At 42.6% G+C, this 24,207-nt stretch overlaps 1 protein-coding gene across 1 annotated transcript in view; it reads right to left on the reverse strand.

The window, feature by feature from the left end:
• Positions 1–24,207, reverse strand: part of PARVA (parvin alpha) — a 145,805-nt gene that overhangs the window by 18,884 nt on the left and 102,714 nt on the right. The window contains exons 5-10 of the mRNA XM_031460014.2: positions 13,766–13,906; positions 8,698–8,813; positions 5,262–5,320; positions 2,992–3,011; positions 1,620–1,681; positions 840–908 (exon numbers count right to left, since the gene is read on the reverse strand). Of these exons, the coding sequence (XP_031315874.1) occupies positions 840–908; positions 1,620–1,681; positions 2,992–3,011; positions 5,262–5,320; positions 8,698–8,813; positions 13,766–13,906 (467 nt within the window). The remainder of the gene's footprint in view (positions 1–839; positions 909–1,619; positions 1,682–2,991; positions 3,012–5,261; positions 5,321–8,697; positions 8,814–13,765; positions 13,907–24,207) is intronic.

Here is a 24,207-nt window from a genome sequence, read left to right on the forward strand (position 1 = left end):
GAAGTTCATCAGAAATTAAAGGTTAGGAAAGAGGATACATGACACAGTCTCAAAGTATCTCCCAATAAAGATGCATCATTCATTATGAAGAGGGAGAGCCTTATAGTAGGGGAATGGGGTGGACACCAGTTTAGTCAAACGATCAAAGTTACCAGCACCAGGAATGGGACTGATGGACAGAAGTGCCTGAGAAGAACACAGCATTGCCAAGGTGGTAGTGTTCCTAGCGCCCATCATGAGGGAGAAAAAGAGAAAGAACTCTAGTGTCGTACCAAAGGGCCCACGCTCTTCAACAATGCCCATGTTAGGCAGAGAGGCTGAGGACTTGCTCTCTATTAGAGACTAAAGAGACATGACAACTGAACGCAGCAGGTGAGAATCCGAGGGCAGCTGTGCTGCTTTGAAGCATGTGACATTGTCAAGAGCAGTCAGATACCAGCAAGCTCACATGGCTCAACCTCAACAGAGTAACATATCGTACTGATGTTAAAACTGCCTGGGTTTGATTACTGAGTTGTGATTATCTAAGAGAATGTACTTGTTCTTAAGAGGATGTATGATAAAGTATTTAGGGGTAGAGAAAAACCCCAAAGGTGGCCAAAAGTTAACTGGTGTGGGTGGGGATCCATGATAATATTCTTGCAGCTTTTCAAAGTAAAAAATTGGAAGAAATTCAGAGAAGTGTCATGCCATGCATCCCTCGGAGTAGAAGAGATTCCTGTACTCCCCGTAAAAGCTCCAGGGTCAGGGTGGAAAGCCCTCCTGGCCGTGTGGGCTGGGGCACTGGCAACGGTGGCTGGCGAGGGGGGCCGTACCTTGCACCCTGCACTGTCACCCACCTGGGTTTCCAGTTCCGTGACTTCCAGGTTCAGTTTATTCAGGTGCTTGTTCACAAAAGTGATGAGCGTCTAGAAGAAAAGCACAAGCCAGGCAGTGAGATGGGGACTCTGGCCAGTGCCGGACAGAGGGGGCTGCCTCTATGACTCCCCCGTGAGCACATGGGACGAGGCCAGCCAAAAGCGCAGGGCCTGGGATCACTGGGCCGGGCTGAGCAAGGCTGAGCAGCCTGTGAGGCCTTTCCTGCAAAGCTCCTCGAGTTGACAGGAAAGGATGGCCCGTAGGAGGTGCGGTCCATGCATTGTGTGACTCAGCTGGCCATACTCAGGACTGTACAAGGTGCAGGGAGTGCTGAGGGGGCAGAATGACAGGTGGAATGTCCCAGCCCAGGGGCAGGGGGCCAGAGAAGAAGTGACCCCATTGGTCCTCCTTCCAGTCCCTCCTAGGTCCAGGTGCCTGTGCCCAGGGAGACAGAGGGAGGTCTACGTGAGGAGTAGGGATGGTTGGGGGTTCAGTGTGGGTGGGAAGGCAGGGGGCTCATAGCCTCAGAACCCCCAAAAGACACTGGAGAAGAGACTAAATGAGGTATCCAGTGAGAACAAGACAGGAAAAAATGGACATTCAGCAGGAAAGCCCTGTAGCTGCAAAGATCTGAGGATGACACCAGTTTGGGGAGGCTTGCTAGCTGCAGGGGTGGGTTTTCCTAATGGTTTGCAACAGCTCACTCCCCTCCCTCCCCCACTCCCTCCCTCCCTCCCCCTTCCCAAGCACCTGTCTCCCACCTTTTTCACCACGTTGAGCTTGTCTGGTGCATGGTCGAACAAGGTGTCAAAGGCATCACGTTCTGAAAAAGAGGAAAAGGTGAAGCAGAGCCTAGAGGTGATGCCACTGCAGGTCCCAGCCATGAGCTTTCACAGGCCAGTGGTCAGCTCCAGAAGGGGATTCTGTGGGGTATGAGATTGTGCTGGGAGCTTGGGAAACTGGGTTTGGGGTTGATTCTTGGAGGGTGTGTGTGTGTGTGTGTGTGTCTCTCTCTCTCTCCCCTCTGTGTCAGCCCTCTTCTGGGCTGGGGTTCAGGGGCTCCAGCAAGAATTGATCATTTCTCTTCACTGTTTGTATTCCTTGATATCGTGGTTTAGTCAAGGTTCCAAAGTGTTCCCGAAGCTTTTTCAAAGCAGAATGTCATCCAGATATCCAATCAATTTACCCCCTAATTTTCAAAACCATGATGCCCAAGACAGGCCTCCTGGTAGAGAGCAGATAAGCAGATTGGGAGCCAGGGAGCCCCCGGACGGAAGGGGAGCTCCCCCTCCTGAGTGATCCAGTCACTTCAGCCCTTTCAGCCTCACTTTCCTCTCCTATAAAACGCCCACTGAGACATGAACCTCCCCCAGGTGGGTTCTGAGGATGGAAGACAAGAATGGATGTGCTCTGTAAACTCGGAAGTATCTACTGATCTGAGTTATTTGTGTGATCAGAATATTTCAAAATATTATCCACAGTAAATACAGGATCAGAGTAAACAGCAAAGCCATGCCCCCTGCAGGGATTTTCCCTGCACAGCTCCCCCGCTCCTCCGATTTGAGAGGTGAACTAGTGGAGGGCCCTGTGGCTGGGAATGAGAAGGCTCCAGGAGGAGCCTGGCGCCGGGAGGGCTTGTGGTGCTGGGGCTGCCTCTCCTACTCTCACACCGATGGGTAAATCTGAGATGGCCAGAATGGGGGGTGTGATCTGGACATTCACAGACTTTATAAGCAAAGTTCTGGGAAACAGGAGAGGCAGGAGGTGTGATGAGGAAAGAGGCAGCTTTAGGAGGGCTGGACAGAGTAGGGAGAGGGGACAGTCCTGAGCACATAAATACATCTCTTCCTTTACTTCCATGGTCTGCTTAGAGCAAGACTGCCCTGCAGATGCCCAAGACCCATCCAGAAGCCCAGAAATGTCGGTGGTCTGGTTACTTGCAAGAAAACTGCAGCTGTGGTCACTTCTCTTCCCACCGGTGCACTGACCCTCCCTACCAGCCAGCCCTGTCCCCAGGCTGGTGCAGACACACATGCAGAAAGCAAGCTGAGTGCCTGTTCTTCCCAGCTGCTACAGGATTAACTGGACCCCATGGCAGCCACCAGCACCAGCGGACAACCTTATGCAACTCACCATGCCTTCCAGAAAGAGCCCTACAGGAAAAGGAGAAAGAAAACAGTGTGAGTCTTCTCTCATCCCCCTTGGTAACAGATCCCCCAAACCTTCCTTCCTTGGCATTTTATTCTGCACTAAATCTCCAGCTACTGGTGGTCTTTACCACATTACCACCTGCTATACAGATACACTGGTGTTTGCACAAACCCTGGTGTAAGTGATGCTTAAAGGACTATTTCTTGCCTTAAGTAAACTCACATGATTGTTTACAGTTGAGAAAGAGTATTGAGGGATCAGAGACTCAAGATCCCCAAGCATATTTTAGGAGCAGAGCTCAGGTACCACCCCAGTGTGGCATTTCACTGCCCAGGCTGTGGAGGGCATCTGCTTGGGGAGGTCAGGTTAGGCTCTCTCCTGTCCACCCTGTGGTGCCCACCAAACTGCTCCTGCCATTGGTCCAGAATAGGTTTTCTCAAAGAGGGCAGGAGCTGGAACCACACTCATAGCAGTGAAGCAGCAAAGTACTGAGAGCACAAGCATTAGGGACAGACCACTTTGGTTTAAATTCCACAGATTAAGATTGCTTACTTGCTTGCTGTGTGACCTCAGGCAATCTACTAAACCTCTCTGGGCTCCAGGTCTCTTATCTTTAAAATGAGGATAATAATGGTAAATGCCTCAATAGGGCGTTGTGAGCATTAAATGATTTAATATGTAAAGAGATTTACGCATAATTCCCAGTATCTACTAAATGCTCAATACACTTTTTCTCAATACGTGTTGGTTCTTATTATGTTGGTTTATTCCAGCTGTACATCTATCACCTGTTAAGCTATGATTTGCCAGTAGTGTACTGGGAAGAATGCTGAACTTGGAGTTCAAGTTGAGTAGACCAAGGGTGGTCTCCTCCACCTTTGGGCTGTGAGGTTTCAGGTCTAATCATTGCTTCGTGTGTTTATTATGAACATCAATGGAGTCAAAAGCCACACTGTGGTGTTGTTATTAGGAGTCTGCCTCCGTGTTTCTGTCTGTGGGGCAGGGTGGCCGGGAGAGGCCACAGAAAGCATTACAGGCAGCAGAGATTGCTCTGCAAACTGTAACTTTGTGTTCCCTGATTTGGGGGTTTCTCACAGGTCCCACTCCTCTCAGTACATCTTCCTCTTTTCTGGAAGGGGAAACAGCAGGCGCAGACCAGCCCAGCATAGAGAAGGGGAGGTGTGGGGCAGGACGGAGGGGAACTCTCCTCCCAACAGGCCTGAGCCTGGGCACTTCTCTCCCGAACTCCTCACAGAATCGAGGCCCTTGTATATCAGCTGTCCACCGGCTGCCAAGACTGGCCTCTGGAGTGACGTGCAGGGGTCTCTGCCGGGCCATCACCTGGGTATCCACACCTCTGCCTGACCCAGAGCCTTTTTAAGGCACATGCACAGCGTGGTCCAGACAGGCAGCACCTCGATCCCACCAGCCTCGGCTGGGGAAGGAGCACTTTTCCTAGTGACTGAGTGAGGAAAATGCTCCCACTTCAAAGGTGAAGAAACCGAGGTCAGAGAGGAGAGGAGACTCACTCTCAAGTAAGCGGCGGAACTTGGATTTGAACTCAAGCCAGGCTGGCTTAGAGGTCCCTTCGCTTTCCACTTTGCTCTTCTTGTTCAGGGGAATATAGAGGAAAGGTCAGGGAGCAGGAGATGCTAAAAATGAATTTTGCCCCACTTTGCGGGCGGCCAGGGCTCAGGCCTGCCCAGGGATCTCAGACCCACGCACACCGTCCTGCTCTTTCTGCTTCAGAACAAGACTCCCCTTTCCCATAACAAACCTCTTACACGTTCTGATATTCCAATTTCTTAATGTAAATGGAAAACAAACAATCCACCACCCCAAGGTAGAGAGGGGCTTTCTAGGTCATGGCATGTGACCACATAAATCAGATTCAACAAAGGAAGAAAAACGTCCTTTTGAAGGTTAACAATTTAAATTCAACCCCGTGTTTATGGCATGACGATTTCATGCTGGTTGGCTTTTTTGGGCACACTTTTTCCTGGAGTGCCACAAAATTAGAATTTTTCAATCACTGCTAATTCCCTCTCCCCACTTCCCCACCCAAGTTTGTACCTTGAGCATTGAGAAGCATGTTTTGAATGCACGGAAAAGGCTAAACTATAATCATTGGCTGAAGTCTAATCCCTTTTGCAATCCCAATAAATGAAAACTAAATATCAGCAAATGGATGAATTTTGGAGAAACATCTGTGTTCCATTACAGAATCGCTGGCAACAATGGTGTTGACATACTCTGTGTTACCAGTTATTTCCTCTTGGATTTGCCGAGACTGGAGGATTCCTTCTCGTTTCTGAAAACGGGGGTGGGGAGAGGGTTGGGAGGAGGAGAGAAAAATATGCTTTAGAAAAATACAAAAAACTGATCAGCAGTCCTGATGTTGAGAAAGTCGCCGGCGTTTAAGAAATGAACCCAGAGAGGACAGACTGCTAGGAGTGAAACGAGGGCCCTGATTTCCTGGGACTGGACTGTACCACTCATATTTAAGTGCAATTACTGTTTATTCCAAATAAGTTGGCTGTTTCTTGGATGGTGAATCTTTTCTTTCTTTATTGGAAGACATTTCTGCTGGAAGCAAACTCTTTGCCTCCTGGAGAAATCCACAGTAAACCAAATGGAAATGAAGGCCAGGGTGTGTCTGCCCTCCAGCTGGGGCCACAGAGGGAAGCGGAGAAACACATTTAACTGTGGGGCTGGGGTGGAGGAACTGAGGCCAACTTGGATAATTTAAACAGAGGGAGAGTGTTTTTTCAATGTTTAAATAGGGGAGCTTTTAAGTAAGTAGTACAGTCCTTGGGTAGCCAGCTTACTCTTTGAGAAAAGGGTAAGCACCCTCGAGGTTCACCCACACATCCACCCACGCATCCATCATCTATCCACCCCCTCCCATCAATTCATCCTCTTTCTTCTCTAATTGATCAGTGCCTTCTATATACAAGCCCCTGGGCTGCACTTAGAGCAAACATCATGGGACATATGACATACTTTCTGACCTTGAGGAACTTAGAGTAAAATGAGGTAGATGAACAGGTATGCGAGAACAGTTTTCCCCAAAGAGTCCTCCTGGGTTATGCCTCATGTCCCAGCTCGGTTATTAGACTTGGACCGCCTTTCACTCTCAAATGTGTCGTGGATAGTCAATTACACGGTTGCCCGTTGCAGACAGGAAGTGCTGAGTGCAGGAAGGGAACAGGCACTTCCAGCTTGGAGGAGGGGGCGGTCAGGGAGACCCTCCAGGTTCTGGAATTGGAACTTAAAGGACACCTAGGATTTGGCTGGACACAGAGCAGAGCTCATTCCAGTGGGAGGAATGGCCCAAGAAAAAAGCAGAGTCAGGAGAGCACAGGTGTGTTCAGGAGGCCATTTGGAGGGACGGTGGCTGCTGTTAGTCAATTGAGCACCGCTTTGGAGTTGAAACCTCATTGTGTGGGCATGGGAGCTGAGGAAGGAGTGCTGGGGTCAGGATGACCTTCTGATGAGGAGGAGGAGGGAGATGCATTTGATCAGGTCCCTACACAACCAGTTACCAGACACTTGGAGGATGGTCTAGGCGTGGCAAGAGGCTGTCAGAGCAAATTCATCTTCCACAAAGGCTCAGATGTCAAAAAGGAGCCTCCCAGCATTCGTGTTTCAGCTGAAACCTGCTTTCTTGACCCTCCTGCCCAAACTTCCAGAACCTTTTTCTCATATTCCCAACAGCCACAGAAACGAGCATCCTTGCAAAGTACTTTGACAGAAGGAAAGGTAGAGCTGGGTCAGGGCCAAGAGTGTATCTGGATTCGATTAAGAAGAATGGACTCTCAAAGCAAAAAAGGAAGAGAAAAAATAAAAATACCATTTAAAACGGATCCAGTGAGGATAAACCAGGACTTTCTCCAAATTCAGCTCCAACATACGTAAACTTTTCACATGGGCTAATGGAATCTGTGTCCTTGTTTTGTGAGGCCATTCACAGACATGAAACTTCATCTTTGACTACACACAGAATTAAATGCTTTTAGGCAGAATGGAAAAGAAATCTGGGTTAAATGACCCCTCACACAGCATCCTGGTTCACTTCCATCCATTGTTTGTTCCCTAAAGAGCTCTCCCTGCGGTTCAGTCAGTGTCTTATGGCCAATTCTGTGTCCTGCTTCTGTGCCTGTTTAACTTGATAAGGCAAAATACCCCATAAAACTTGACATGCATTGATGCCATTTTCTGTAACATGTCCTCCTTTGTCCCTCATGCTAACAAAACTGCCTACAGGAGAAATTAAGCCAGCAGCAGCCTTCCGATGGCCCATAACTGAGCTCAAAATAAGGCATGAGACGTGGCTCCCAGTGACCACCGTGTCCCCCGCTCCTCGCCCCTGCAGCAAGTCCTGAATAAGAGTTTAAAAATATATAACTAAATGGATCCACACTTGTATTGATTGATACAAATAACACAATAGAGGTGGCTTGGATTCACTAAGAAGATGCTTGTACCAGGATGCGCTGGGCTGGCCACATATCTATAAAATGCTCAGCACTGTGCTTGACGCAGTTGAGAGCCCAATAAATGAGGCCAATTAGTCCCTTCCAGTTGGCTGCACTTAGTGTCTGAACCACGTGTCTGCAGTGACAAGGGGCTTCTGACAGCCCTCTCTGCTGCTCCTCCTGGCAGGCAGGGCCAAGGTGTCATAGTCCTATTATACCCCCTTGATGTTCAGCAAGTTCAGTAACCAGAAGGCACTGGAAGAAATACTTCATTAGGGCACAACTGAGCAGCACCCTGATGTCTTCCTCCCCTCGCATTAACTTCTGATCCCTGAGAACTCAGCCCAATGACCTTTCATCCTGGAAACTGGCCTGGCTGCCCAGGCAAAGCCTACCCACCCTCCGGGCTCCTCCTCACCGAGCGCCGGCATCGCTGCCAGAAGAACCCTGGATAACGCTGGGTAACCGGGGGGCTGCTACAAGGGACATTCCGCCTCGCAGCATGTTTATTTGGGAAAGAACAGAAACAAGCCAACAAAATGATGCCCTTTTGCTCAACAGGCACGAAGTTGGAAAATAAAATTGAATTTGAGTGTCTAATGGGGTTAGGAGCAGAATGAGACAGTCACTCCTCATGGAAACTGCACAGCCATGTGTGAATGGAAATTCCATCCAACAATCTGGAAAAGACGACTTGAGATCCCGGCTGTGCCTCTCCGGGTAGGTGAAAAGCAGCATTGCCCTCCATATGGGCACAGCCAGCTGGGGTCTCTCTCAAACACTCATGCACACAAGCCCCCACATGCACAGATAGCTGCCCCTTCTCAATACCTGGGCATTGTTTGTTTAACCAGAAAACGATGATTCTACATGGCTTACGGGACACACACAGACACATCTTTCCTCCTGATTCCCACTACACACACCCTCGAATATACACACACAGGCTGCCTCCTGACAAAAGCACGAGAAGCCCAGGCACACACCCCACACAAGGCTGTCCCATAAGCAAGCACCGCTCTCCCACCCTTTGCACACACACCAGGGATAAGCCCACGTGCATCAGAAAGCTCATGCACATGCCTCCCAGCAGAGAGCACACCCAGACACACTCAGTACTCATTCAGCTGCCTTTCTAGCAAGCTCCCCAGTGTGCCTTAGCTCCCATACCTTTAAGGGCGCAAGATGTTTGTGGTAGTTTCCAACTTACCTGGACCACAACCACTTGGATGGAAACGTGGTCCGGGAGTCGGATTGGTGCCCGGAAATATTGGGAGAGAGCAACCAGCAGATGCAAGATGGCTACCAGGCTCTTGGCATGAACAGCTGAAATAACGGATGATTGCAAAGTTAGAGAATCTTCTAAGTTCTAGGGAGATATAAGCAGATATTCTAATGTAGCAGTACCATACCCGATGCCCCTTCCAGCCCCTCCATGGGTCCGGGGACACCCTTGGTCATCCCAGGCCTCACCCTGAGCCCCTCAGTTCTTGGCCAGTGTCACCCATGGATCTCCTTCGTAGACCATGTTGTTGCTGGGTTGCAAGGTAGTGTCTCTCTGCTCTAATCCAAGGTTTCCACCGGAACCCCGGCAACTGCTGAATTCTGAGCCCAGATCAGCCCTCCACCACCCCCATGTTCTTGTTTATTCCAACAGCCATGAGCACACCTGCTTTGCACCCCCTCTCCCTTCCCTTCTGACTATGGACTCTTGGGGTTATCACCACTGCCCTTGTCCCAAGGCTCTACACAATGCAAGCTCTCAGTCAATGGACATGAGTCAGGAACACTGGATCCCTTCCTTTTTTCAGGGCTTTAAGACCCCTGGAGGAAGGCATGAGAGACATCTAAAGGGCTCTGTTGCCCTTTTGAGTGACATACACAGCGTAGACAATGATCTTTGAGGAACATCTGGGAGGGGATGCTCACGACCCAGCTGGCTTTTGTAGCTACTGAGCTATGTGCTGGATGTTAACTCATCTGTGTTGGAGAAGGCTGGGCAACTACTGGGTTGTAGTTTTCTCAGTAGTTGGAAGAAGACTGATGGAACGGAGTGCACGATGTCAGGCAGACTGGAGCCTGAGTTCTGACTGGACATCTCTATACAGTTTCTCTCTCTCTCTCTCATACACACATACATGCTATGTGTACAGATACTAATTATTGTATATTATATTGTTATCTTTAAAAAATCTGGGAAACACTTATATCCAACAGCAAGAGGATGGTTTAGGCCAGTGGGTTTCAAATATTTTTTTGTTACTAAGGAGAAAAACCCTTTGTTCTAAAAGCCATTAGGCAAAACTGATGAAAAAAGTACAGCCGTTCTGGTCCCTGAGTCCTGCCTGCAGCCCGCTCACAGCTGCTTCTCTTCTCCGCAACAATGCCTGGGTTTTTCCTTGCAAATCTCCAGGTTAGGCCAAGCATGGTTTAATAGTCACTGCTTCAATAAATTATGGTACAGCCACATAGTGGAATAGTTTGCATGCACTGAAAATCACTGTTAAGACAATGCAACTATAAATATTAATAATGTAATGTTAAAGAGAAACAATGGAAATAATGTAAACATATACATTTATGGATTTACATACATATAAATACACATATATTTATATATAGGTATATAAAAATACATATACATTTATATAACTACACATACGTGCACACACACACAAGCATGTACTTGAGATCAAGACTTGGAAAGGAATACAAAAAAATAAGGAAAACTGTTATGCTAGAGTAGTTTTTTCCCCTCCCTATTTCAAACGTTTCTTTAGAATAAAGACATGTTATCTTTTCAATTAACAAAACCTCTAACAACCTCTGCATATCTGGGCACTCTCATCATTGCCGTCTCTCTGCACATCTCCCAGGACTTTTCTCCCTGAGGCCGGGCAGAAGACAGGGCCACTCAAGTCGGGAGGGAAACGTGCAGAGTGCGAGCAGGGCCGAGACCCAAGACTCCGCGGTAGAAACTGGCCACCGCGGCCGCTGTGCCAACAGTGACGCTCTAGGGCTGGCAACCGTTTCAAAGGAGCTGCTGAGACAGAAATAGTCCTCCAAACACAAACTGTGGTGGAAACAAAACCTGGTGCAGTTTTGAGGGGAGGCAGTTTGACAATATGTGTTAGGACCTTAAAATTCTTTGGCCCTAAACTACCACTGCGAGGTCTTTATCCTAAAGAAGAAGTAATTATGTCATTGAGCAGAGACTCATCACGCTGTATTGATATCAGTGAACAAATGGAAAACAACCTTAAAAATCTATCATTAGTTAAGTAAATTATGATCCATCCATACTGTCATAATATTAAAAGTGACATATGGAAGGATAGTTGATGATCTGTAAAGATATACCTCTTCTAAACAATATATTCAGGTTGATCTCACCTTCATAACAATAGAAAATGTTTTATGTATAAAGTATGTACCACATTTTGCTTATTGGCATACTTATTTCTTAAAACACACACACACACACACACACACACACACACACACACACAGCTTGAAGGAACACACCACAAGGCAGTGCCTATATCTGACGGGCAGCTCAAGAAGGGGAGCACATGAAGGCCGGACTCTGTCTCATGCCTGGCTCCTCCCTTCACCTCCCGTGTGACCTTGGTCAATGACACTCCTCTAGCAAAAAGTACTGTGCTTAGTATGTGCCAGTCATGCTTCCAGGTTTTAGAGACACAGTAGGAAAGAGACAAAAATCCCTGCCCTCAGGAAGCTGACATTCATTGTTTCTTAACCTCTCTACGCCTTGACTGTCCCATCTGTAAAATGGGGACAGAGAGTTCTTACCATAGATGGCTGAGTGAAGATTACAAGGATCAAAATATGTGAAGTGTTTACATTAGTATTAGGCATACAGTAAGCACCATAAATACGTTAGATGTTATTTAAATCTCTTTGAATTTATTAGTATTTTCTAAATTTTCAATAATGGAAATTCTTGTTGTGAATTAAAAAAAAAGAGAAAAGGAAGAACTCCCTAAGGCCCAGGATCAAGGTCCTTGGGAACTCAGCAGCTGTCCCTACCACCCTTCCTGAGTGGAAAGTTGCCACAACGTCCTCAGAAACAGCCAGGGAAGATAAGTGAGGGAGGAGGGGTCGGGTCATGCCTGCCACATTCCTCACGATAGGAACCACTGCTGCTTGAAGTCCCGAGGCATTGCAGGGAGCAAGCCACTGAGATAATTATTCCCTCTGACCTAGGATAAGTCCTCTCAGTTCTGGAAATATATTTGACGAGAATAATTCGAGAGAAGCCAAAAAGAGACACAACTTAACATTCAACTTGACACTATCTGATATTAGCAATAAGCTGGAAAACACCCTAAAAAAGGATTAATGTCAACACACGGTTTAAGTTAACTATGGGATATCTACCCCAGGAAACAGAGCACCTATCAAAAATTATAACTACCAGGGCCACATGCAAATACAGATGTGCGTGATGTAACATTAAGGGAGAATAACAAAATGAGTTTGTGTGCCTTCATCAAGTGAAAGTATGAAACATATGCATTGATGTGGACAGTGATGGCAAAAAATGAAGAGCCAGATAAGAGTGGTCAGATGAATGATTATTTCACTCATACACATCTCCCTACAAGAAATGAAAGTGAATGTGAACCCAAAACAAATCATTCAAAGCCACTGAAGACAATGGTTTTGATATGGCTTTAAAAATTCAATGTGTCCATGTTGGTTCATTGATTGTACCAAATATGTCACACTGATGAGGTATGTTGAGGGTAGGGGAGTATATACGTGTGGGTGGGGAGGGCTATGTGGGAACTCTACTTTCTGCTCAGTTCTGCTGTAAACCTGAAACTGCTCTAAAAAAAAAAAAAAGAAGCCTAACAAAAAAAAAGGCAAAAAAACTCCCATCTTCTATTTCAGTCTTTCCCAAAGTGCGTTCCATGGTAAGTGAAAAGGTGTTTTGTTCTGTTTTGGAGGGATACATAGAGGTGGTCCATATTCAAAGGAGTGGGAAATAGGATAAAACAAAACCAAGCAGGGGTCTTCATTAGAGGACTTGAATGCTTATGACGATTATGGATTTCTAAAATGCAGATACATTTCCCAATCTAGTAATCAGCCCCACTTTGCCTTCTCCTGCTGAATACTATTAACATCCCTGGGACGCGGGACAGCATCTAAGGCCAAGGGTCGTGGCCTCCCCTCGTCCTGCCCTCAGGTATCTCCTCTGCTCAGCAGAGGATGCCCTGTTCCCAGCAAAGGCTGGGAAGCTGTGCGAGGCAGCTTATCACGCTGGGCAAGCAAAGACGTAATTATGCTGAAGGAGGTACTTGGCGTCTCGCCTCCCTTGTTGGGTGTTAGGAACCACTGAAGAGACTGCCACTGGCAGTTGCTGGGTCTCTAACTTGGAGAGGTGAAGATTCCCTTTTCTTTCTGAAGTTTAAAAGGCTTTTTTTTCTTTTTGCAGGGGTAGGAAGGAAGAGATGTCCATTTTAAGTTGCATACATCAGATGCAGTAAATTCTAGTACTTAACCCCTTAATACTTAAAGGCAAAAAACCACAATCTAAGTCATTGTACTCACCTAAATTCATATTTTTATCTATTACAAATAACAACTTTGGGTTTCCTATGGGAAATATGTTGTTGCTACCGGATTCCCCAAATTCTACTGAATTCATGTTGACTCTGATAGGGACTCATTTAAGCCCACATTAGACAGCCAGACCCTTGAGGCAACAAAAGAATGAACAGTTTATACTTTCTGAGATCCTTGGGCTATGCTAGTGTGAAAATCTGAATTTTCCAATCCTGTTCCAGTGCCTACGCTCTCAGCTGCACCTTTGCTCCCTCTGGACAGTAAGGGGGTGGGAGGAAGGGCTTGGGTGCTGGAACAGAGCCAAGTCCTTGCTCCCCGCTTCTCAGCTGCACGAACTAGGGATCTCTGCTTCCGAGAGCCTCTGCAAGCTGGAGACAAGAGCTTTCCCGGAAGGTTGTGCTGAGACTCAGAAGTAGCTCAATGGATCGGAGCTTCCTTCCCCTTCCAATCTCACATGAGTTTTCTACAGAAAGCCTTTTACAAAAAAGGAACACTAGACTCGGACATTGTGCTATTGTCCCCAATAGCTTTCTTTCTAAGGAAAGGCATACGTCGCTCAGAGATAAATGGGTTTGCACCCACCCGGGCCGCCTAGCTCATGATGTGGCTGCCTGGCCTGGGGGAACCCCACGGCAGGGGCCGCAGGTGTCATTAATGGCCCCGCTTTCCCTTGCAAAACTCACAGTCTACATTCCACTTGATGCTCCTGGGAGGAAGCTTCAGGGTTTCGTTGATCTTCTCCAGGACAGTCTGCAGCTTTTGCTTCTGAGCAATCTCTGACTGGGTGACCTCAGCCACGTTCAGCTTCTCACTCTCAAGTTTCTCTGGGGGTGACAAGGGAAAAGAGAACAGCTGTGATCTTTGCCATGGACAGCCCTAACTCATGCACGCACACAGTCACTCCCTTGCTCGCCAGACACATACGGAGCACCTCGTATGTGACGGACACCGCTCTCCCCACCGTCTGATGGCGGCACTGGTGGCACCAGGATATATTGTGAAAACCTTGTGATTGTGTACTGAATCTCCAAATTGTAAGATCCCAGGACCACAGAAGGGGGGCATTTAACGCAGCTTGTCCTATTTAGGCTCTTCCTCCTCATTTGGGGTTTTTTCCCTCTTCTTGTCACTTCTGCCTTCTTCTCCAAGGACATTTCTGTGCCCTGACTGGAAGGCTTCCATGCTTCCCCTGGGCAGTGGTCAAGTCCTTATTCAAGGGGTTGTGAACACTCCTGCAGTACAATATGTGTCCTGGTGAGTCGTATTTCTCTGTCTTAAGCATGTTCCTTCCTTTTAAACCCACCTGCAAGGTAACTAATCTGGTATCCAATTCATCAGTTCTAAGGCACACATCTTTTCACATTGTAACATCCCTGAAATCATGCTGTCTTAAAATTGATGGCACCCTACAACTGCGGACAGCCAGGTGGAAGGTATTGTAAGAGTTGTCACTGCTTCCACGAGCGTGAACTTGGTCATAGCTCTTCATAGTGGGGTCACTTCCATGTCTCAATAAGCCTACAAGAACAATTTCAAAAAGTAGGATATGAACATTCTAGGCAAGAAGCAAGCACTGGGCAATAGTTTAATTGAAGTGCTTTCTCTCTCTCCCAGTGGTATTTATACTGATGTGCTTTAAAATCAATGGTCCTTATATGCAATGACATTACCCTTTAATACTTAAAGGCAAAAAACAATCTAATCATTTTATTAGTCTAAATTTATATTTTTATCTTGAAGAACAACTTCGGATTCCCTAATGGGAAATACGTTTTCTGTTATTGGATTCACCTAATACACTCTCCACAGCCATTCGAGGACTGATAGAACTGACATTTGAAACATGTTTAAAACGTCTTTTCTCATTTTTAAGGGCTGCCATACAAACGAATTGAACTTCTCCATTCATCAGTGGTTCCCCTACAAGCTTATTATTTATTTTATTTTTTGGTAGCTGTAGCCTATCCAAGTCAAATATCCCTTGGGTAATTCTTTGAAGATGAGGTTGCCCACTGGAAAATTTCTGCAGGTTCTGTGGATTTAAGAATTGTTTTCAGCACCTTGATAGGATGATCTCAAACTATTCTTATTTGTGATGGCCTGAAATGTTATTTCTCTCTTTTCTTTAGTTACTTGAGACCATCATTATTTCTAAAGTTCAGGGATTTAATAAGCATATATTTAAGAGTCTTTCTCTTGAATGTTAAACCTTCTAAAGAAACCGTGTGCCTTTTCTGTTTTCAAGCTATGAATTTTTACCTTGGATCCTCTCCTAATGAAGAAGTAACAAGTTATTTTCATCCTATACTGCAACTACCAGCATTTGGTAGAGGTACACTGGCCACTGTCAGAGGCTGCCCAAGGTACTTGGTTAAGGAAACGTCTGAAGCTTTATCTTGGCTCAGAGGAAGGCTGCTGGGATGCATTAGTGACAGCTGTCTTGGGAGTGGATGGGGTAGGTGGGGTGGGGAGAAGCAGCAGCACAAGAACCACTTTTTTGCTAGCCCTGTTGTATTACATTGTTGCCTCTGAATTTTCATATTTATAACCTCCTCTGGCATTGGACTACTTAGAGTGAACAGTGTAAGTCTCTGAGTCTTTTCCAAGTTAGTAACTTTTTCTTGCTCTGTCGTCCATTCTGTTCTTGTTTTTTAAAAATTGGATTTTACACATTATGTACTGGAACATTCACTGTTTTTCTCTTTCCACCAATATTTTAAAGTAGTTTATAATACTGAAATTACAAGTCATTCTTCCTAAAATTTAAAAAAATCTTTTTTTTAGCATCTGGCATTTCTTATTCTGGAGAAGAGTTTTTTATGGCTTTGCTTTATTTATTTGCATTACTTAATATTTTAGAAAATGTAATTCTTCACTTTTTCTACTTTAGTTATTAAGCTTTGGGTTTATCTGCTTGCTTTTAATTTTTGTTGTTGGATACTTTTATGCGTTGACATTGGAACCTATATGGATTTGAGTAGAGAGACTATCTCAAAGTAGCCCTTATTAACAGTTTTAGGTGTATCTCTTCACGTTCATAATACACACAATAGAAAGAGTCTCTCTCATTCTCTCTGTTAATAAAAATAAGATTACAGTGTATAAATTTTCTGCTACTTTTTTTTTCCCATTTAAGCATATATCTATGTCTCAATATATATGGATACACCTTTTTTTTTTTTTTTTTGTACTTTTGGACAAACTTCACCCATTTTATCCATTTCCCCTTCCCCATCCTCTGGCAACCACCAATCTGTTCTCTGTCTATCAGGTCATTTTTTGTTTTGTTTTGTTTAGATTCAACATATAGGTGAGATCATAAGGTATTTGTTTTCTTAATTTCTTTCTGATAGATAGTTCATTATTAATGTATAGAATAAAAACAGATTTTTTTGTATACTGATTTTATACCCTGCAACTTCACTGAATTAGTTTATTAGTTCTAACAGTTTGTTGGTGGAGTCTTTAGGGTTTTCTGTATATAACATCACATCACTTGCAAATAGTGACAGTTTTACTTCTCCTTTCTGATTTGGATGCCTTTTATTTCTTTCTCTTGCCTAAGTGCTCTGGCTTGGACTTCTAATACTATTTCGAATAAAAGTGTCTAGGGTGGGCATCCTTGTCTTATTCCTGATTTTAGAGGAAAAGCTTTAAGCTTTTCACTATTGAGTATGATGTTAGCTGTGAACTTGTCGTATATGGCCTTTATTATGTTCAGGTAAGTTCCCTCCATACCCATTTTGAGAGTTTTTTTTTTTTAATCATAAATGGATACTGAATTTTGTCAAATGCTTTTTCTACATCTATTAAGATGATCTTATGATTTTTATTCTTCACTTTAAAAATGTGGTGTATCACATTGATTTGTGGGTGTTGAACCATCCTTGCATCCATAAATACACCCCAGTTGACCATGGTGTATGATCCTTTTAATGTATTGTAGAACTCAGTTTGCTAATATTTTGTTAAGGATTTTTCCATCTGTGTTCATCAAGGACATAATTTTCTTTTCTTAGGTGTCCTTGTCTGGTTCTGGTATCAGGATAATTCTGGTCTTGTAAAAATGAGTTTGGAAGTGTACTCTCTTCTTTTTTTTTTTCAAAGAGTTTTAGAAGGATTTTTTGTTTTTAATGTTTGGTAGAATTCATTAGTGAAGCCATCTGGTCCTGGGCTTTTGTTTGTTCGGAGGGTTTTTGATGACTGATTTAGTCTCTCTACTAGTAACAAGTCTGTTTAAAATTTGTTTCATCATGATTCAGTCTCGGTAGGCTGTGAGTTTTAGGAGTTTGTTTGTTTGTTTATTTATTTATTTATTTAGATTGTCTAGCTTTTTGGTGTATAATTAGTCATAATAGTCTCTTGTGATTGTATTTCTGTGGTATCAGTTTTATCATCTCTTTCGTTTCTGATTTTATTTGAGTTCTCTCTCTTTTCCTTAATGAGTGTAGCTAAAGGTTTGTCAATTTCATTTTCTCCAAGAACCAGCTCTTGGTTTCACTGATCTTTTCCATTGACTTTTTTAGTCTGCATATATGTCTCACGTAAACATACATCATGATTATCTTTCTATGTCAGTATAAATCAATGCAACGCAATCTTTTAAAAACCGCATAATATATTACAGGACTTATAACTTATTCAACCATTCCCCTGTAGATACGTAGTCAAATTGTATTCCACTTTTTTCCTATTTGTAATAAAGTTGCAGTAAGCATCCTGTGTGTGTGTATGTATGTATCACCAGCTGATTATTACTGGTTAAAAAGAAAAGCTGTTGCCTTACAAATTTTCTTCTTGAATACAGTCATCTTACCAAATCCCCTTATTGGTTCTATTATTGTTTGAGTTTTTAGCATTCTGTATGTAAACAATATAAAACACGGTTATCTCTATTTTGTAAGCTTATATTACTTATTTCAATTTTATGACATTTTAATATAGAAGGTTTGAGAGCCTTTTCTGTTGTTTCTACCCTTCACATTTTAAAAATATTCAATCCTCAAAATTTAGGAGATACACTCAAATATTCCTACATTTAAACAGTAATTTAATTCAGTGTTGCTAAGAATTTAAAGACAATTTATTTTTAAAGTCTCCTAGTTTTCTTCTTTTTTATTAGGCTAATTTCAGCTAGTTCCATGAACATTTTCTATTGCTAAAATTTTTTTTATTTTTCCAGGAAATTGTTTCTCCCATGTATTTACAGTTCTGCAAATTGTTCATCATCAGTTTAACTTGTTGTAAAGTAGTATGCACGATTTTGAAATAGGATTCTATTTAGAAAATTTTCTCAGGTAGGATTATTTTGTGAACCTTTCAGTTGTTTTTCAAGTTAGCATCCAAATATGCTTTTTTAGCGATTATTTATAGAAAACAATGAAACAGTATTCAAAAAGTTCTGAAGTATCAAGACAGGGCAGAATAAACTCAATTATCCTGAATGGTAGAAGAACTGAGACGTTCTAAACAAACATAGTTGCCATGTGTATTATACTATATTAATGTAACCACCCTTCAAAGAATTATAATCCATAGACTATTCCTTCTAGTATGAGCAATTCCTGAGCTACGATTTTTTCCAAATATATGGAGAGGGATAGTTAAAAGTTTTTTTTTTTTTTATTACATCATGGTCATAGGATTTGGTCTGTATAATAACTCCTTGAGACTTCCCGGACATAGTCAAATTTTGTAAGTGTTCCATGCACAGTAGAAAAGGATGACAATATTCCAACTTTGGGGTGTTGCTAGTTAGTAATATTGTCCAGATCTTTATCCTCATGAACTTTTTCTTTAATGTATTATTAAGAGAAATATCTTCATCTACTGTGATGGCAGATTTGTCAAATTCTTCTTGAAATTCTGGTTGTCATTTTTTATTTTTAGATATTTGATGCACACAAGTGCATTATTTTCCTAGTATTTTTAGCCTCATTAATATGTAGAGACTTGCTGAGTGATGCTTTTTGCCTGAAAGTCTATTTCATCTGATATTAAATTAGTTACCTTAGCTTTCTTTTAATTAGTAGTAGTCTAGTAAATATGATTATTTCCACTTTTTCTTTCAACTTTTCTGTGTCCTCATATATTAAGACTGTCTCTAGTAAATAACATACAGCAAGATTTTTTGTTAGCACGTCTGACAGTCTTTGTCTTTTAAATGAATAAAGTAAATTTACATTGATTGGGTTGATGAATATACTTGGATTCACTTCTACTGACTTATTTTGAACTTCCTACTACTCAGCTTTTCCGATTCTTCATCCCCTCTTCCATCCTTGCTGCCTCTGGGACTAAGGCTTCTATTCTCTCTCATTTCATTTTCGCCTCATGACTAGTAGGGAGGTTATACACTCTGTTTTATTATTTTAGTGGTTTCCCTAGAAAATTTATCACGTGTATTTAACTTAATAGAGTCTTACGTTAATTAGTCTCTTTATCCACATACTAAATGATACAAGGCCCTCAGCACGCTCTGACTCTAACCACTCTGCCTGACTTAAGTGCTACAGTTGTCTGGGATTCTGATATCTTTATTTTTTGTTGCATTTCAGGTCTTTCTTTTGTGTTCATTTTCCTTCTTCATGGAGTGCATCCTTTAGAAATTTCTGTTAGTGAGAGTATATTGGTAGTTAATCCTCTCAGTTCATGTTTGCATAAAATGCCTTAATTTTTCTCCCATCGTAAAAACACAGGAGTTTTTTTTCTGGGTATAAACATGTAAGTTAACATTTTTTTCCACTTTTGAAAATTTTATTTCAATATCTTCAGGATTTTATTGTTCCTGACAAAAGACAGCTTTCAGTCTGTTGTTCTTTTACAGGTAATTTCTTTCTTTCTCTCTGCTTTTAATCTTTTATCTTCAGTGTTCTTAGGTTTCATTATAAGTGGGTAGGTATAGATTTCTGGATATTTATCCTGTTTGGGATTCCATGAGATTCCTGAATCGGAGAATGCATATCTTTCATCAATTCTGGAAAGTTCTGACTCATTGTGTCTTTAAATATTGCCTATACTCCATTCTCTTTCTTTTCTCCTGCTAGAATTCCAATTAGTCTTATGTTCGATTTTCTTAACCTCTATGTCTTCTAATTTTTGTTTTCCACTCCACTGTCTCCCTAATACTGCATCCTGGGTAATTTTCAACGCCACCTTGCAGTTCATCAATTCCTTCTTCAGCTGTGTCTAATCCACTGAGGTTTCCCATTTCATTATTCCATTTTTCTCATTTCTACAAGTTCTATTTGGTTCCCTTTCACATCGTTCCAACTTTGATAGTTATTTATTCTTTTATCATCCTTTCAATAGTCTTTTAAAACTTTTACTTTGACATATTAAATATATTTTACACGCCGTAAGTGATCAGTTGCTAACATCCATAGCATCTGTGGGATGAATCTACAGTTTATTGTTTTGGCTGATGCTTGTTCATGGTGGCTTCCTTTCATGTATTGGGTAATTTCTAATTCTGAACTCATTTGCCTTGGAATTTTATCTCTGGGAATTTTTTGAGGCCTGGGTTTAAAGTTCATTCCTCTAAAAGGACATATGTTTGCTTCTACCTTGGGGAGCACAGGTAACTTGGAACCACTTTAAACTACATTTTCAGCTTGGGGCTTTTAAAGCCAAATAAGCAGTGTGAATCCTAGCCCTAAAAATCTGTGTGAGTACAGACATTAGATGATAAGGAACTGTCAGGGACAGACCTTTTCTTTGTTCTGCTCCACTCATACCTAAGGCTGAGACAGACACTTGTCCTTACTGTCTCTCTCTGTGGGACAAGATTTTCTAGTTTACCCACTGACAGTGTTACCCTTCAGAGACTCTGGATTTACTCAGGGGTCTCTGATCCAATTCTTCTTCTTTTCAGACTCCACCAAGACTTTGTGTCTTAACCCTGTAAGTGTGGCCCCTTAAACCTCTGGCTATACAGGTCATTAGAAATTAACACATCTTACTGAATTTACATTTCCTTGTTGTTTTCAGCATCAGAAAGATTTTCTTCCCTTCCAGTTTAGCCATGCAATACAAAAATATGTTTTTTTTAAAGGCTTATCCAGTTTTTGAAGTATGCAGCACCAAGAGGATTTGTCTGAACATATAGTTATCCATAATGTTGAAACTCAAAATCTATTTTCTTATCTTATTACATTAATCAGTAATATCCCACTTAAAATGGTGGTGATAGCCATCATCTTTGACTTGTTCCTCATACCATGTCTTTGATATTTCACTATTTAATGTGTTCACTGTTAGATTTTGTATAAATGGTCTTTATCATATTTAGGTAGTTTCCTTTTCTTCCTATTTCACTTGGGATAGCTGTTGAAATGTACGAAGTATTATTTGACATCTACTGATAGATTCAGTTTCGTTACTAAAACTTATATGAATACTCTACCACTTTTCATAAAATTGATAATGTATAAACATGAAAAAAAAATTCAAGCTGTGAAAATTAAGTCCCTGCTTCCCATTGTAGTCCCAAGTTCCCTAGTTCCATTCTATAGAGTTTACTGTGACTTACCAGAGACATTCTCTACATGCTCAAGCATTAGATGTGTCTCTTAATGCACACACAGGACACACATATACACACAATTCTGCACCCAACTTTTTTTTACTTAGTAAGACATTTGAGAGAGCATCTCTACTACTTATAAATAAAAGAACAATAAAAAGACTTTTATCCAACTTCTGAGTCTTTCAGAGACCAGAAAACCCCTCATCCAGAATAAGAATAGCATTATACATTATCTTCAACTAGCCGAGAATCAATGACTATTCCAGCAGCAAGGCTTTAGAGCAGCGCTTTAAAGTCCAAAAGAACTTTCTGCTATGATGGAAATGCTCATTTCCACAGAAACCAGTATGGCAGCCACCAGACACGTTTGGCTAGGGAGCACCTGAAGTGTGGCTGGTGTGACCAAGTAAATGAATTTTTAATTTCGGTTACTTTTAATAGCTACATGTGGTTAGTGGGCACTGTATCGGACAGCTCAGCTGTAAGGTTGTACAAGCCATTGTCCTGGTTTTACAGAAGAGTGACCTGAACTGCCAAGAAATATTTTAGTGGCGGAACCAAGATTGGTACTCAGATCTCCTATCTTTCCCTTCATTTCTCTTTCAATTTTAGCATAGCTGCTACTTCAGCCTGGTACTACTTTGGGTGTGGGGCAGCTACTCTCAAACTCTTCAAGCTGCTGCTCCTCCTGGAATTCATGGAGTCATCCCCATCTAATATCCACCTGAGAGTTAGCCTCGTGTACTTTAGCTGCTCATTCCCTACATCACTAGTTCTCATAAAGCTTTTCCCCGACTATACTGCTGCTCCTCTAGTTTGACGGAATCATTATTTCACAAAGAGATGCTTTGCTGGAGTTTCCTCTACTTCTTCTAAGCAACCCTCCTGTGCTCCTAGGTCGTCATCTTAAAGCTCCATTTCTGATCATGTCAATTTGCTCACAAGCCATCAGCAGTTACCCTTGCCCACCGAATGAAGTCTAAAATTCTTAATCCTTTATAATGCAAACTCATCATCTTTCTTTAAACAAATTTTTCATTTTAGAATGTTTTTCAGACTTATAGGAAAGCTGAAATGGCAGTTCAGATGGTTCCTACATACTCTAAATCCAGGTTCACCTCTTGTTAACATCTTACATTAATTACTATGGTGCATTTGTCAAAACTAATGAACTGACAGTGGCACATGACTAGTCACTAAACTCCATATTTTATTTGGGTTTCACTAATTTTTCCCTAATGTCCTTTTTCTACTCACACCTACTCATCACTATCCCCCTCCGTTCTATGATCATTTTTTAGAGATTCCTGGTTTTTCATGACCTTGACAGTTTCGAGGAGTCCTGGGTTTTTCCTATTTTTTTTTTAATGGTTAGACTGGGGACTCTGGGGAGGAAGATCACAGAAGTGAAGTGCCCTTTTCATCACATCCTATCAACATGACTTATCGTTGGTGATGCTAACTTTGATTTGGACAAATTAGTGTCTATACCAGGTTCCTCCACTGTAAGGCTATTTGCGTGTCCTCCCCCTCCCCCAGCTCCATACCCTAATTATTGGAAGCCAGTCACTAAATCTAGTCTACTCAAGGGGTGGGGAGTTAACCTCTACATCCTTGAAGGAGTTGTAAATTCGTAACTTATTTGGAACTATTCTGTGAGGAAGAATTGTCCCTTTTCCCTCATTTAATCAGCTATTTTTATTGATATTAATGTGGATTTAAGGATATTTATTTTAGACTTTGGGTTATAATCCAGTATTACTTTTTTCCTCAAGTTGTCCCACCTTTAGCCACTGGGAGCTCTTTCAGATGGTCCTGAGCACATTCAACATGCTGCCCCACAGGTCTATTTTTTTTCCCTTGGCACCTCTTTTTGGCACCACAAGACACTCCAGGCTCATCTTCTGTATGCCCTGCTCCAGTCCTAGAGTCTGCTACTACCTGATACTCCAGAAGCCCTGGTTTCTATTATTGGAGACCGGTGCTAGGTCCCAGCTTCTTTCTTAGCTACAGACTCCATTCAACCAATCCTGACCATCACCTACCCATGTTCTCCTGTCTCTATGACCCTCTTCCTCCACTCACACCAAAATCAACAGGGCTTTGCTGGCAACGTTTTTGACTAGAGTGTTGTTCTCCTTCATCTGGTTGAAATTCTGCTCCTTCCAGAAGGCCCGAATCAAAACACCTCCTCTTTCATGATGCCTTTCCAAAACTCTAACTTGACAGCCCACAGCCCAAAACTCTTAACTCGACAACCCCTTCATGATACCAGGCTGTGAGTTACCTGAAGGTGGCACTGTGACGTACTGACTTCTACATCCCTAAACTCAGCTGTAGTATTTGGCAAATCAAATAGTTGTTGCTTGATGAATATTGATTGACTAGATTAAGGTCAGTATAAGATGTACTCTTTAGCATCTACCAGGAAAAAACCACACACACACACACACACATAACCCAACACAAAACAAAACATCCTCCTGTCGAACCTTTAATGCCCCAGGTACCCTTCTTGGTCTCATGCCTGGAGAAGATACCCTGTTTGAGTCATAAGCTATTGAAAAACCAGAAGGAAAAGCCTTATGACTTTTCATC

Source organism: Camelus dromedarius, chromosome 12 (assembly GCF_036321535.1).
Source record: "Camelus dromedarius isolate mCamDro1 chromosome 12, mCamDro1.pat, whole genome shotgun sequence".
Taxonomy (NCBI): Eukaryota; Metazoa; Chordata; class Mammalia; order Artiodactyla; family Camelidae; genus Camelus; species Camelus dromedarius.